The sequence below is a fragment of the Scardinius erythrophthalmus genome (assembly GCF_964197995.2).
Source record: "Scardinius erythrophthalmus genome assembly, chromosome: 11".
Lineage (NCBI taxonomy): Eukaryota > Metazoa > Chordata > Actinopteri > Cypriniformes > Leuciscidae > Scardinius > Scardinius erythrophthalmus.
In genome coordinates this window covers 12,547,670-12,563,242 of record NC_138231.1, presented here as the reverse complement: position 1 = coordinate 12,563,242, position 15,573 = coordinate 12,547,670, and the positions used below count along the sequence as shown (strand labels likewise).

The following is a 15,573-nucleotide window of genomic DNA, read 5'->3' as shown; positions in this document are numbered from 1 at the left end:
AGAAACAGTTTGCGTGTTGAATTACTGTTTACATTTTATGCTGTCAGATTGATACAAAATATGTGGTTTGTTTTCCTCATTCAACACAACTTGACTGATTTGGCTCTGTATGTTTTGTTTTTCAGAATCAAGAATCAAGTGGATGATCTGAAAGCAAGCATACATTCTCCTCCAGAAAAGGTAACGCTGAGCAGCCTTCCCTGAGAGGCATCATGTAAATAACGGCAATATCAGATTTACAGTCACAATTACACTTCGATTAGGCTTGTTTGCTGTGTCTGCATAGTGTCTCTCTTGCCACAGTATGTAACATTTCCGTTCTGTGTAAGCAAATGAGCTTAGAAACAGCCAGACATTATTACAATAAACAACTGCTGTAAACTCTGAATGAGAGCTGTGGTGTTTAGCCTCTACAAAGCAGGAAGTGTTGTAGTAGTGTAGGCCGGTGCCTCTCGTAACATGAGGAATTGATAAACACAAACACGCTCACTGTGGGAACCCCATTAGGAAGTGAATAAACCAGTAATTTGTGAGGTTGTTAGTATTGCGGCTGTGTGCAGGACCTGAGCAAGACCAAGCACTGTTTAAGCCCAGCCGAGATGCAAAAGTTCATTTACTGCTCTGTTTATGAGCTGCTCAGCAGGCAGAGGCTAACAGAGGTCTTTTCAGCCACGGATAAAGTGGATTATTGTTCTGCTCGCATGGCCTTTAATTGCAGCATACATGGTTTAATTGCGAAGGACAGACGCTTTTGATTTCATCTTATTCCAGAAGCCATGGGGGTCTCAGCGTTAATGTACACCCAGTGCTGGGCTGAACTTAAAGGCAGAGTTTGTCCAAAAATGAAAATTCTGGCACCTTACTCACTCTCTTTTTAGTTCCAAACCTGTATAAATTTCTCTCTTCTATGAAACATAAAAGATCTTTTGAAAAATGTCTCTCTCTTTTTTGGCCATAGAATGGAAATCAATGGGCTCCTCTGTTGCTTGATTCACAACGTTCTCCAAAAGATCTTATTTTATGTTCAGCTGAAGAAAATAGTCATGCAAGTTTGGAACGACATGAGGGCGAGTAAATGATGACAGAGTTTTTATTTTTGGGTGGACTGATATGACGATCCCTTTAAATCTCTTCTACCTGTGACAACTTGCATCGTGTGACAAAAAACATTGTTATTAGTTTACATTTTAAAACCATACACGTGCAGCTAGTAGTACTAATATCATGAACTAAATCCTGCACCAATTATTCAAATTAGGCAGTTTGTTTTCACTCTAGTTTCTTTAAACAGGAAGTTATTTTGTGTGACACTCCCTCGCCAACTTTCCTGGTTATTCCGGTATAAAACATGTACTCGTACCCCTCACACTTCACATTTTTTCCATACTGGCTCTCAAAAGCATGTAAGAGCACTTGTGAAATATTCGTCAAGGAACAAACTGAATTGGTTTTCATTACACTGCACAAACGACTGCCAAGGCCCCTCCAACATTTTTACAACATAAGGTCACCTCATTACTAATGCAGGTCAAGGCCTGTGTGCATGGGTTTTCAGATGCATTTGTAATGTTTTTTAAAATGCAGATTAGAATGTGGGCAGAGAGTGCTGGGTTTGTGCATGTTGTACTGTGATGAGTCACTCTGTATAATGAATAGGGTTCATAATGCTGGGCACACACATGCACGCTCACACAGACATGGCTTAGAAATGGCCAGACTGTTCTGTGCCCGCTTTGTTTCACAGCCACCAAAGTGACAGTTTCTCATGCTTTTGCAAGTGCAGTTGTTCCGATGGTTGGAGCACTTTAGGTTTGACAGGAAGCTTGTTTGAATCGCCTGCACTCATGTGTAGCGGTTAACCACATACAGCAGAAACGGTATTGTCTTCACATCCTCTTGCGCAGAAGAGCATCTGGAGGATCAAACTGACTTAAGTATGTAACTTTGCGGTTTTATTTATTTTTATTTATTCTTTTTTTTAACTTACTGATAGATGTGCTACACACTCAACCACCAATTGAATAAATACCCTAGCTAAGATTAGATTCATGAAAGTGCCAAGTTTTTGTCTCAACTACTGTACATCTGCTGTTAGAAGCTGAGATTCACTGGCACTATTACCAGATAATGATGATTATTATAGTGAGCACTTGCTCCCTCTGCTGGAGCAGTGAAGAGACACTGCCATATATTTAAGTCACCAAGAAATTGCAGCATTTGTTAAAAAGGATTTGTCTGTGCCCATTATTTTTCAAATTCAGAATTTTTTATGAATGTGAACCAGTGTGAGGGCATGACAATAATCCCTCCCCTCCAGCCTGTCAATCACGAGATCGCAGCAATTAGCGACAATTCAATCGATTTCCAATGCATAAAAATCAAGCCCTGCCCTACATTTTATATGTCACAATAGGGGTTATGCTCAAAAAACTTCTGTAATCTGTAAAACAGGTCACATTGCTTCCGGTTTGGGTCTTTTTATGTGCTTTGTTAAATATAGAGCTGTTTTACTCAAGATACCTTCAAAGGAGTGAGAAAAGATGCACATAACCAATGTCCATCCCATTTGCAAGTTGATATCTAAAAGTTTTTTACTTTTCTTCTCAATAACATTTTGATATTTTAATCGCATAAAACGCCAGCGGTAAAAATAACTAGACATGTCACCGTCAGTTCATATGGCTTTTAACACTTTCTCTGACAAGCGGATGCAATGATGAGAACTGTTTTCCTGTTTATTCATGTGAAGTTCAGCATAAAGCCTATAGAGAAGAAAAGACTATTACAATTTTGTTTCGTGATGACTTCAATGCATTACAGCAATGATCACCTTTGTAGCACTGACAGAAATGATAGTCGCATCCCAATTCACATACTTTTGCTTTATTGTATGCTGTTTTGCAGTGTATATATAGTGCGTGTAGTGTTCAAATTTAAAATTCCAAAAAGAAAGACAAGTCGCATTTTAAATTCCCGGATGATGCACTTAATAAACCGAAAAAACTAAGGCACTGTCCCAAATGGCACACTTCAAATGTCTTGTCAACTTGCAATGGCTGCCTCGTGCACGTATCCGTTAAGTTCATGAGACCTTAGGGTGTCCCGCTTGACAGTCAATGCGGCGTTACATTACAAAAGTGCGGACTCGTAGGAAAACCGCGAGTGCTTAGGATGCCATTTAGGACCGGGCCCAGTGTGGAATGTTGGACACTTCATGCACTCAACTGTTGCAGCTTTAATTACATAGCGGGAGGGGGAGGGGCTATTGGACCTCAATTTTGAATGACAAAATAACCTTACATACACTACACGGTTGAGTACATAGTGTATAGTGCGTCGTTTGGGACACAGCTAATGTCACCGTTCCAATCCCATGAGCTCTGGCAACATGTGGACAACATCATGTGTTTATAGAGTGTGCACTTGTTGTGCCTGCCTGCATAATGATATATATATATATATGCTATGCTATAATAGAGTAGAGTTATTACTTTGAAATGATGAAGCATCTCAGTTACTCAATAACAATACTGGAGTGTGATTTATAACAGCTGTTATAACCTCATTTGAAATGCCAGCATTTACTACAAACTATTTTATTCTCTGGCTGTGAGGGAACAATCTCTTAAGTACAAATGAGAAGAGCAAAGTAAAATTGTCAATGTCTGAAGTCTCTTGTGTGCTACATGCTTTTCCTGTTTTCAGTTATTTGGTGTTTATTAAAAGGCTTGTTTTTTACATATGCACGTTGCATTTAAAAAATAGTTTGATGTACCAGCATACTCCTTTTATCTGTCAGTTATGTGCCAATTTAGAGTGCTTAGATTTTCTAGAACATGTTACTGACACATTTTCTGATGTGTTATTGTTAAACAAGAAGTATATTACAGCTCTAATTGCATTTCTCACCATTCTCGCTATATTATTAATGAAGTCACTGTTTTTTTTTTTTATTGTGATTCATTTGTTTTTTTTTCATCATTATATCTTGATTAGGTTTCGCTGGAATGGGTAATCTTCTAAAAGTCCTTACAAGGGAAATAGAGAACTATCCACATTTTTTCCTGGACTTTGAAAGTAAGTTTTGAGGAGAGGTGGAGTCTGGGGTTGGCAAGACTCTATAACCAGCTGTTTTTTCCCCCCGACAGTGGCAGGAGGAGCTGAACTGATGGTCTCAAAGCTCTTATGAGACAGTTTTCCCTCTTTGCTTTTTTGTAGTGAAAGTTTCTGCTTCCTGCTGTCCAGGGCTGCATTTCTCAAAAGCATTGTTAGCCTAAGTTGATCGTAGAGAGCATTGGTGGCAATTGTTCTATGATCAACTCACAATGCTTTTTGGAAACGCAGCCCAGAGCAGTTGCACTGACACTTTGTCTAAAAGCTTGTCCTGGGATTTAACTACAAAAAAATGTGCTGATTTCTCAAAGTATAAAGTGAAAAAAATCTATTTTGTCCATGAGAAGCTGAGGGAATTCTGTATGTTGGAGCATGAGAATCACTCTTTAACGCTCAGCTTGACTTCCTGATTACTGTCTTTGACATGCAACACCTTTCTCTTTTTCTCTCTCTTTCTGCCTTTTTTCTTCTCTTTCTCTTCTTGCTTTTCTGTTTCAGAAACCAATGGGGAATCTGTTAAAAGTGCTCACTTGCACAGAGCTTGATCAGGGGCCAAACTTTTTCCTTGACTTTGAAAGTGAGCAGAGCTTTTGCCTGGCCTGGTGTCTGTCACTTTTTCCAGCTACTAACATTTTGCAAGTACCATTGTCAGAATTGTTCTTGAAAATCTGCTCGTCACAACGCAACAGCAAAACAGAGCTTCGCAATGCTTTTGCATGTGCAAATGCTTTGTGCAGATGAGGGCAATATGTTTGCATCTCTCATCTTTTTACATAAAGTCTTTAATTCTCGGATTGCAAATACAAAGAAGATTCTGAAAATCTGATTTGTTGTTGGCAGCCTAAATGTGCATGACTTACCAATCAGTGTTTGTAACTAACCCCATATCCAACATGGCTATGTATGTCTGTGTTGCATGATCCATTCTCTTTAAATGATCTCCTTACTCTTTGCAGCTCCTGCTTGTTCTGTGATATTTTTCTGTTCTCTGTTTTTGTCTTTCTGAAATCTCAGAACTTTCAATCCTTGCCCTCTGTATACTTATCGAGTAAACATTTAAATCCTGTGAGACTATGTACTCAAACCCAATTATATTACACTAAACATTGGATTTTGAATAAACTTTGAACATAGCTTTACCCAAATTGTTCAACATTTCCTAAGTATTTGCTAGCTTTGAGAAAGAACTAACTGAAGTCGGGGGTGTTTTTTAATTATTATTGTGATTCAGTGGCAATAACTCATAACCCTTTACTTTTGAAGCCTCTGAGAAATGTTGAATTATTGGGAATCTCTGGTTTAAAGAAAGCAATTTTTTTATATATATGCAAATGTCACATTTATTTGTTTGTTTTTGTTGTGACAATGCAGTGCCCCTAAAAATATTTGGGTGCTTAAGCCGCAACTTAATGTATGAATGTTACATTACATTAGATGACAAAATATCAAACCAAGTGTCATTTATTTGAAAGAAAAATGACAAACTCAAACCATTTCATCTGAAAAAGCAAAACATTTCACTTGACAAAAAGATTTACTAACCCTATTGTAACCCAAACTACTGTCAGGATTTACTAAAGACACGCAGTGAAAAACTAGTGCAGAAAAGGCGTGGACATGGTTATTTTTGCGGCTGACCTTATTGCATATACATTTGTTGGAGTTTCCCTTTCAGACACAAAATTTATGGTAGGAGAGTATTTAAATTAATCATGCAAGGTTAATTGACTATGGCATGTCTTAAACCAGATGCTAATTTGCGTTGCTCTTGATAGATTGCATTGGTCGTTATGCAAATGATCTGACTCAGTCTGTGTTCTTTCATTTGCGTGTCATCAGTAGATCACGCGCAGAACTCTCCACTACCATCTGTGCTTTTTTGGAATTGCGTTATCATGCTAATTTGCCCTGTTGAGTAAATCTGGCCCTATAACTCTAAAACAAATGATGTGCAGATAAAAAAAAAAGTATTTGGCTACTTTCTGGTTGTCAAATTTAGTGGTGGTAACTATTCTAGGACACCTGTGTGAACTGGAGATTAACTGAGTAAAATAAAATAAACTATGACTTGGTTACAGACCTACTAAAAATGAGATGGTGAAAATGGCTGTTGGAGTTATGTAGAGCTAAAAAAGCTCTATCCTCCATTTATTTGCAAATGCCACTTGGTTTGGTAATTATATCTAATGCAGTGAAATCCATTGCATGTAATAATAGTGTTTGGCAGTGCATAATGAAGTTTGTTTGTGTCAGACGCACAGCCGACAGACTGTGAGAGAGAGGTGTGGAACCAGGTGAATGCTGTTCTCCAGGAGTCAGAGAGCATCCTGACCGGCCTGCAAGCCTACAAGGGGGCGGGTCAGGAAATACGAGATGTACGTCCGATTGTAATATTTCTGCTTTTTCTTTGTGGGTCAATCAGTTGTGTTTAAAGCATTTTGTGGGTTGTATTTCTCATTCCACTTTAAATCATGCGATTTGTTGTTTTAGGCAATACAGAATCCTAATGACATGCTCCTTCAGGAGAGGGCTTGGAACTCTGTGTGTCCCCTTGTCATCCGCCTAAAGAAGTTCTATGCTTTTTCATTGAAACTAGGTACACTATTCATTTAGAATTACCTATAGCCACATATTTTCTCCTTGACCAGTAAAAATGTAACGTAAGTTCTGTGTATCCTCTCTCCTATCTTTCATGTAGAGGAAGCACTGAAAAGCCTTTTGGAGTCCCTGACGTGTCCGCCGTACACTCCTACTCAGCACCTGGAGAGGGAGCAGGCCCTTGCTAAACAATTCGCTGAAATCCTGCATTTCACCCTCCGCTTTGATGAGCTTAAGGTGCCAGCTGATTCAATGCTTTTGTCACACACCACTTTTCATATTAGGGGAATAAAAAAATATATATATATTGATCGCTCTGTTCTGGGAATTGCTTATTAAAATGTGTAATTTGTTTAGATGAGAATTCCAGCCATCCAGAACGACTTCAGCTACTACAGAAGAACAATCAGTCGAAACAGATTAAACAACATGAATGTAAGTACAGGAACATGAGTCATGACATGACGTGCAATATTCTGTGAACTGCAATTTCAATGTTCATGTGCGTGTGTTTTTTTTTTTGTTTGTTTTTTCTGTATCAAGCTTGATATTGAAAATGAGGTCAATAATGAAATGGCAAACAGAATGTCTCTGTTCTATGCTGAAGCCACACCTATGCTGAAGACCCTGAGCACGGCAACAACAAACTTTGTGACGGAGGTACTGCCTGCTGTCCTTCTGTTACATTCTATTTCATCTTCATTCTCTCGCTTTTTCTACAGTCACAATTTTAGCTCTTTAATTTCCATCACAAATACTGTAGAACACTACCATTCCAAAGTTTGGGGTCAATAATATATATTTTTTAATTAAAGACATTTATACTTTTATTCAGCAAAGACGTATTAAACTGATCAACTTTTACACTGACTTTTACATTTTCAAATAAATGCTATTCTTTTGAACTTTCAAAGAATTCAATGAACCTCATGAATTCACTGAAAAAAATATATCACAGTTTCCACAAAAATTTTAAGCAGGACAACTGTTCTCAATATTGATAATTACAAATGTTTCTTTGCACTATATTTGAATTTTAAAATATAAATAATAAAAACATTTATTTTAAATAATATTTCACAATATTACTGTATTTTTCATCAAATAAATGCAGCCTTGGTGAGCATAAGAGAGTTATTTCAAAAACCTTACTAATCGCAAACTTTTGAACAGGAGCGTATTATACGTGTAATATACAATATACAAATGTTTGCTTGAATTATTCCTGTGATTCTTTTCTCCGTAGAATAAGACATTACCTCTTGAGAACACCACAGACTGCCTGAGCACTATGGCAAGTGTATGCAAGGTCATGCTGGAGACACCGTGAGTACCTCATTGCTTTTTTTAAATGGCTGTTTTAACTAACATCATATTTCACATATGTCTTATCAGATGCCTTAAAACAATCCAATAAAATCATGGGAATTTCTATTCTAAAATTTAAAATGGCTTTCAACGGCTATTGGTGGCTGCTTGTGTACAGTAATAACTTGCTGATAACATCAGTCTGCCCGCTGAAAAAACCCGCTTGTGTGACTCTTTGGGTGGCAGTCAAGTATGCTTTTCTGTTGATTAAGCATTGACAACTGGAAAGATCATGGAAATGAATTTGTGTGAAATGCCTGTCTTGAAGTATATCATTGTAACAATGAGCCCTTCTTCTGCTAACAGAGAGTACACGAGTCGGTTCAACAGTGAAGATACACTTCTGTTTTGTATGAGGGTGATGGTGGGGGTTATTATCCTCTATGACCATGTGCATCCTAACGGTGCCTTCAACAAATCCTCAAAAATTGATGTAAGTCTACATTCTCATGTTTTCTCAATCAACCAAAACATTTTTCCACATTTGATTGTGTTTAAAATGATTTTTCCACCATAATATGTGATGTACATACTTTTTCTAGATGAAAGGCTGCATTAAAGTCTTAAAAGATCAACCAGCAGATAATGTTGAAGGTCTCCTTAATGCCCTCAAGTAAGTTTCCCTTCCTGTTCTTAAAGACAGATACTATGGTTTGTATTTATATTTTAAATCTTCTTTTTTTCTTTTTTTCTTCTTCTTCCAAAGGTTCACCACAAAACACCTAAATGATGAGTCTACTCCAAAAAATATCCGAACGATGCTCCAGTAATGGTTTTAAGTGAAGTGGGTCAATATTCTGACCTCAAAAGATGTATATGTTTACATTTATTTAAGGACTTGATGTTAATACTTTGTATTTACATAATCATTCCCTCCAAGTTACTGCAATGTAAAGAAAGCAGACCTTTATTCTAAACAAATTGCCTATACTGTCGACAAGCACAAATGAATAAAAACCAAGCAGCCTTATGAAAATTCATGGAGAAAAAAAATCATTTGCCATTTTGTTTTCAAATTAATAACACAGTCATCATGTTAACCAAAGGGGCTGATGCATTGGTTGTGAGTTACAGTGAAATCATTGGCTAAAGTATTGTCAATATTGAATGAGTAAAGTGTGTTGGGATGGTTGTGCTTTTGTATTTTGTATTAAGACGAGAAAAGACCAGTTCAGTTCAGAAAAATACCATAATGTGATGTAACCAATTTTTTTTTTCTTCTATTTGTTCCCAAATCTGTGGTTTGGCTGAAGGTGGAGATGTCAGCTTTTATTTTTTGTTATTACGTGATGTGTGTTCTTCATGTCTTTGTGCCTCTTTGTTTCTAACATATACAATACTCATCAATACAGCTTTAAAATCTGAAATAAAATTGACATTTTGATTATATTTTTGATTAATGTCCTCTAACTTAGAAAAAAAAATGTTAGGCTGTGTGCTGCTAATTTGCAGTCCACACTGGTCCAGTGCGGGTTTTCCAAATATACATGTTTGTGCTCTATTTAACAAAGATGCACTACTGTTCAAAAGTTTGGGGTCACTAAGATAATTTGGGGTAAATAATTTAATACTTTTATTCAGGAAAGATGCACTAAAATTGACAAAAGTGACAGAAAAGACTTTTTGCATTGTTACAAAAAAAAAAATCTATTTTTGAACTTTTAACCAACCCTGAAACGTTTGAACAAGTCATAAGGTTGAGCAGGAACTGCACTCATTAAACTGATTCAAGACCCAAATACTGTGAGGTCTCAGTTCAGAATACATAACATTTTTAGTAGTTAAACTATATTGACTGCAAATCACACTGATAATGTTTCAACACTGGATGGCAGTGTTTCACTACTCTCACTTCACGAGACAGTCAGTGAGCATCACTCCATTTTTTGTCATTAATTATTATTATAGAAACATTTCCACTTCGACAGTAATTACTGATGATCACTAGAATTTCCTAGCAATAATGTGCCATTTCATTTGATTTTCTCTATTTCATCAAATTTATTACATGTTCCATTACACAAGATTCAGTATGATTCACATTCGTGTTGTGAAAAACACATGCAGGCAATGCTCTGAACGCTTTTTCATGTATTGGATGACTAGCCAGTTAAAGTGCTAATGCGTTTTTGTAACAGCTTAGAGCCGCTAGAGGGTGTGAACTGAGAGCCATGAAAACAGGCCCTCATCGATGCAGCTCTTACAGCAAATGGGATTAGAGACTCCCATTTAGTGGTCTCTCACTCTGGTCTTTAGACCAGGTCTGAAAACCTTCCATCTCCGGAAACAGAAGTAATCAGTTTTATAAGTCTCTCAAATATTGTGCAGGCTGAGAGGTGTTAATGAGGATAGTTTTATGTGGGCGAGTGTGTAATGTGTGTCCACGGGTGTTTTATTGCAATGTCAGTACTGTTTCCTGATTACGAGCCTCGAAATGTGCATAAAATTACAGGGAAATGAGCCTTCACAAATGTCAGCGGTACATATTAGTAAAAAGTGGCAAAATATGGCTGGCTTAAAGAATTTCAGGGTTATTTATGCCTATAAAAATCGTTTTGTTTCTCGATCAGTCAGCAGGGCAGAATGTAATTTTTGGCTTTGTGCTCTAGCAGAGATAAAGCCTTGAGACCACGATGTTGCTGTTAAGGAAAAAAGAGAAAACTCTTGTCATCATTTCCTTATCCTCATGTTGTTCCAACATGTATGCCATTCTTCTGTGGAACACAAAAGAAGATATTTTGAATAATGTTAAGAAAACAGTTTCAGTTCCCATTGACATTCATTATATGTGTTCCACAGAAGAATTTTAGAATTGCTCTGCAAGTAGTCTGTCAAAGAGCTCATTCAAGCCCATTTCTAATCCGGCGAAATCGCGGCACCAATCAGAAACGTTGGGGCGGGCTTTACACAATGACGATCGCTCTGATTGGTTTTAGGTCTATCCAATTGCGCCCAGAGGCATTTGAGCGACGTCCGTTGGTGAAGCGCAACTTTTAAATGCATTATTATATTCAAATTGCAAACACATGAGGACAGTCTCCATGAAAGCCCCACTGGCAGATGAACGTACTACTACATTTCTCTCTGAAACAGGAGGAAATTAAATTAAGGAGGATTTTAACTGTGACAAGGTGATTGACAGGGCAGTTTACGTGACAGGATATACACGCGACAGATCCATCCGATAAAGATGACCGAAGTAGTATGTCCCAAAGCTTGCCTACTTTTTTGCTACACATTCAAAAGTAAATACCTTTTCTTCACAAAAAGAGTACGTACTTTTATGACGTAGTGTAACTTAGGCGCATTGGGACGCAGCATATGGTTTTACACGATGACGATCACTCTGATTGGTTTTAGGTCTATCCAATTGCTCCCAGAGGCATTTGAGCGACATCCGTTGGTGACGCCCCTTTGGAAATGAGTTATTAATGAAGCTTTGCCAGACCATAACTCAGTTACTTCTGAGAATGGTCTGGTTTTAACCAGGCTACCCTTAAATTGCAGCATAATTCAGTATGCACTGTTTCCTCTATTTGTAGACTTAAACTGTGATATTTCCACATATTTCATGATCATTCGAAATCTTCAGAAAATTTCAAATGCGGCAATAATAGATCTGTCGAAATACATTTTTGCAAAATTTTGTCACCAAATGAAGGATTTCAGTGTTATACATGCAAGCACACTGTTGAGCGCATGCCTTCAGCTGAGACTGGCAGGCATTTATGCGCCATGCTGTTATTGTTTATGGCCTAGCACTATTGCTGGAGTGGCCACTGATGGCTCCATATTGTTATGCAATCAAGAGAGGTGTCTCAGTATGGAGGAGGAAAATCCTTTCAGGTGCCAGAGCCTGATGGTGGCGCTGCGAAGTCATGCTGCCTCTGAACAGAAACTTGGCGTCACCAACAGGATCTAAACCCATGAGACTCAGTGTGCAAGGAACATTGCACCAGTCAAAAAAAATCTGAGTTCCTCCATTAAATCATTACTTATTAAAGAAGTTTGTTTAAATCAAACGGCCCAAATTATTATAAAATCATCTGTGGTGTTTTTTGGTGATTCTGTAATGGAATAATGTCTTTATGTTAATGTAGCTTTTAGTCCACTTAAAGTGAATCATTCTTAACTAATTTAAATGTCAGATTTTTTTAATGTCAAGACATTAAAGATATTACATATTAAAATATTCTTAGGCCCTCTTGGCTATTTTTGAGGAATGTCCGATTAGAACAGAGTTTCAAAAATAGACTTATTCGCCTGAGACAATATGGCTCTTACTTTAAAAACATGCTCAATAATTACTGAAAAAGTCATACTGTAAGTCTTTCTTTTATTATCATTAGGGCCACTGCTTGTTTTTGCTCTTGTTTATTTTTGACACTTTGGACCATGCTTTTCAAATATGAATTACAGAAATTTTTAAGTAAAATGCAAAAGTTTGTATATTAATCCAACAATGCCCTTTATGAACAAAAACCGGAGTGCTGTTTACTTAGAACAAGAAATAGTGCTTCTCCCTTTGTGTTTCAGAGAAAATCAAATGCAGTGTTTTGCCTGTAGGGAGTTAACTGATGCGAAAGCAGTTGGGCGTGACAGTGCAGAAATTGGAAAAGAAAGGATATTTCAGTGTTTTGAATACATTGATTAAATATTCACAGCACATGCTCGACCACTGGGGATATGGATTATGTGAACGACTTGAATAGATGATCAAATGTTTTCTCCGTGGATGGGAGAGCACATTGATGAGAGCTTTGGTCTTTGGGCATTAAAGGCAAACCGTTACAATCCATCCGTTTCTTCCCACAATGCAAAATAAACTCCTATATAATCCAGTTCACACAAAGTAACTCCTATTGAGTTCTTCATGCATTCTCTCATTTGATTTGTTGCCACACGTTTAAAAAGATATAGGCAAGAATGATCAGCAGTGTTTGAAGGAGAACTGCATGCTTTATTTCAGCAGCGCAGCACAGCCAAGCTGTAGTCGGTGTCTCATTCTGTTTTGGTTTCTCACCAGTGGTTTGTTTACTTTTGAAGAGTTTATAGAAAAGCTTAAAGCAAAAGTTAAAGCCGCTCTCTGAAACCTCTAGATCCGTCTCACAGGTTCAAACTTGGTAGAACTCGCTCACAAACTCTCTCCTGCTCCTGAATAATAGATTCCTTTTTCTGAAATATACATGAAAGCATTCATTGTGCGCTCCATGTAAAGTGTGGCGTATTACGTAAGCTGTGGCTTGATGAATGATACATACCCATTTCCATCTTGAATTATGTTGCATAACTGGCAAGATTCATACAGAGACCTTGGGGCCTTTTTTGCCTTTGATTAAAACAAACAGCTTTCTTCATTCTGCTGCCACACATTCCTAAAGGTTTTTTTTTTTTTTTCATCCCACAGCTGCCAACCGTCACGTAATGCCAGATAATTGGTGTTCTTGCTCCCTGCGTGGTTGGCAAAGTAAGGCCACACTGATTTGTCTTTGTTTTCAAAAGAAGTAACAGCCATGTAATCACTCAATTAGATGGTGCATGGTGTTTGTGTGAAAATACCATTTAATTGCATGGAAAGAACTTTCAGTTGTAGGTGTGTATGAATTATACCATTATTAATTATTTTGATTGCAGATGATGTTTGTTTTCTGGAAATTAGTTAAATGTGTGCTCAAATTGGTCATGTGGATGCTTGGTGGGTTTACTGTTTAATGACTCAAAAGAGAATAACAATGCTTGCACTGCAAATGCATCAAGCTTGATATGACATGACACGCAGCGCTCTGGAATACTCTATTCTAAATTGGTCAATCACGGAATTCAACGGTCTGATATTTTCTAATATTCAATGTTGTTCAAGGCAACGCAGTAATACTGCTTATATGAGTGATTTTTCATTATTTTTCCAGTCAGAACACATTTCACACTGCAGGACTTTTAGGATAATTTAATCTTGCGTCTCAGGCTATTAATTGCAGTGAAAATTACCTCAGAGAACTCGCTAGTCTTTCCTTCCCTATTCTCAAACAAGAAAAAAACTTTGACTTTGGGATTTTGTCCATCGGGAATTGATTGGATGGTTGTGGTTTGCTATTGCTGTGATTGATATGTGATTGACAGGTTGCCCCACCCTCGCACCAGTAAACGCATCATCAGAGAAGAGAAGAGATGCCGCTGTAATTCGTCTTGTTGCACAGTTGTTTTTGGACATTGTGGTGGATAAGAAGATCCAATAAAATAAATTCACCTCAAATCTATATTTCATGTCCATGCATTCATGCCATGTAATATAAGGGATAATGTGCAGTCATCTGGTCATTATCGCAAATTAATTTATAATCCACTTAAACCTTTCTCATTCGGAAAGGTGTGAAAATCAGCGAAAGAGTGCATTCTCATTCCACATGCATAGCTCTGTGTTAATCATGAATGAGTAATCAAGACATTCAGCTCTGTCAGTGAATTGTATGAAAGGGCAGATTAGGCACCTGCGAAAATGTGTGGGAGCGTTTCATTGACGTACAACGTCCCCCGCCTCCAAGATCATCTCATTCAAGGTCAGTTTCCAGCTGCAATTGTCAGTCACCTCAAAAACACAAACCAGAATCCTTTTTTTCTCTTGCAGTGGCTTTGGTCCCATCATGTCTGTGCCCTGAAGGGAATGACGCATCATTTTCAAATGCATGGGGAATTTGTCATATTTGTCATTTTGAATTGATTCATTTTGCGAGCATGATAGCTGTATTACGGCTATTATAGCACAACGGGGCATGATCAATTCTTTGTTGTTATCCACATCATAGCAGCACATTCAGCTTCATTCAACTCGGAATGGGTCTCTGCTGGGCGTCCAGCTGACTGCAGTGGAAGGGGTGCACCTCCTAGCCTTGTCCCAGAGTTCTCCGATTGGTATTCAGCACCAGATGTTCGTGTTCTGCAGTGTGGGCTTCTGAATGCTGGTGTGTGTCAGGGAGACGTACTGCAATAGGGTGGAAGGAGAAGTGAGTGTGTGTGTGTGTGTGTAGTGGTTGAGGGGAATACCATGAAACACACACACACACACAGCTCTGTGCCAGGAATCCCTGTCTGAAATGATCCAAGTCATCATGTCTGTACCATGAGAGCACATTTTGAAAATCATTTTGCTCAGAGAGCCGCATTGAAAGACTAATGCATTTTGCGAGTATGTCTCCTACAGATTGTGCCAAAACGGCACAACTATTATGCAATTACATAGCAATTAGCTTTTTTTTAATCTTTTCTAATAATAGCCATACAAAACATACTAAGCTATTGATATGAATTTAGATTACATCATATAATTAAGATGTATTGGACAAACAAGAGTGCTGATTGCAAATATATGAACCAACTGGCTAAATTTTTGTCTGAAGAGAAAAACAGAATCTTAGTTTGCAACCCTATTACCCCCAAAATTACATCAAGTATGGTGTGGTTCAGGAAAGTTGATAGACAATTCAAATGTTAAAAAAT

At 37.7% G+C, this 15,573-nt stretch overlaps 1 protein-coding gene across 8 annotated transcripts in view; it reads left to right on the top strand.

Moving 5' to 3' along the window:
- fam49a (family with sequence similarity 49 member A) overlaps positions 1 to 9,468 on the top strand; it is a 37,909-nt gene extending 28,441 nt beyond the window's left edge. For 2 of the 8 annotated variants that reach the window (XM_081378285.1, XM_081378286.1), the window contains exons 2-12: positions 126 to 180; positions 3,997 to 4,077; positions 6,367 to 6,488; positions 6,604 to 6,709; positions 6,812 to 6,948; positions 7,069 to 7,146; positions 7,255 to 7,371; positions 7,958 to 8,037; positions 8,386 to 8,512; positions 8,622 to 8,692; positions 8,786 to 9,468. In XM_081378285.1, the coding sequence (XP_081234411.1) occupies positions 4,008 to 4,077; positions 6,367 to 6,488; positions 6,604 to 6,709; positions 6,812 to 6,948; positions 7,069 to 7,146; positions 7,255 to 7,371; positions 7,958 to 8,037; positions 8,386 to 8,512; positions 8,622 to 8,692; positions 8,786 to 8,849 (972 nt within the window). In that variant the 5' untranslated portion in view covers positions 126 to 180; positions 3,997 to 4,007 and the 3' untranslated portion in view covers positions 8,850 to 9,468. Of the gene's footprint in view, positions 1 to 47; positions 181 to 3,996; positions 4,078 to 4,611; positions 4,691 to 6,366; positions 6,489 to 6,603; positions 6,710 to 6,811; positions 6,949 to 7,068; positions 7,147 to 7,254; positions 7,372 to 7,957; positions 8,038 to 8,385; positions 8,513 to 8,621; positions 8,693 to 8,785 lie in introns of all 8 variants that reach the window. The other 6 variants (XM_081378282.1, XM_081378283.1, XM_081378281.1 and 3 more) reach the window with 5 other exon arrangements.
- The last annotated feature ends 6,105 nt before the right edge of the window (positions 9,469 to 15,573 follow it).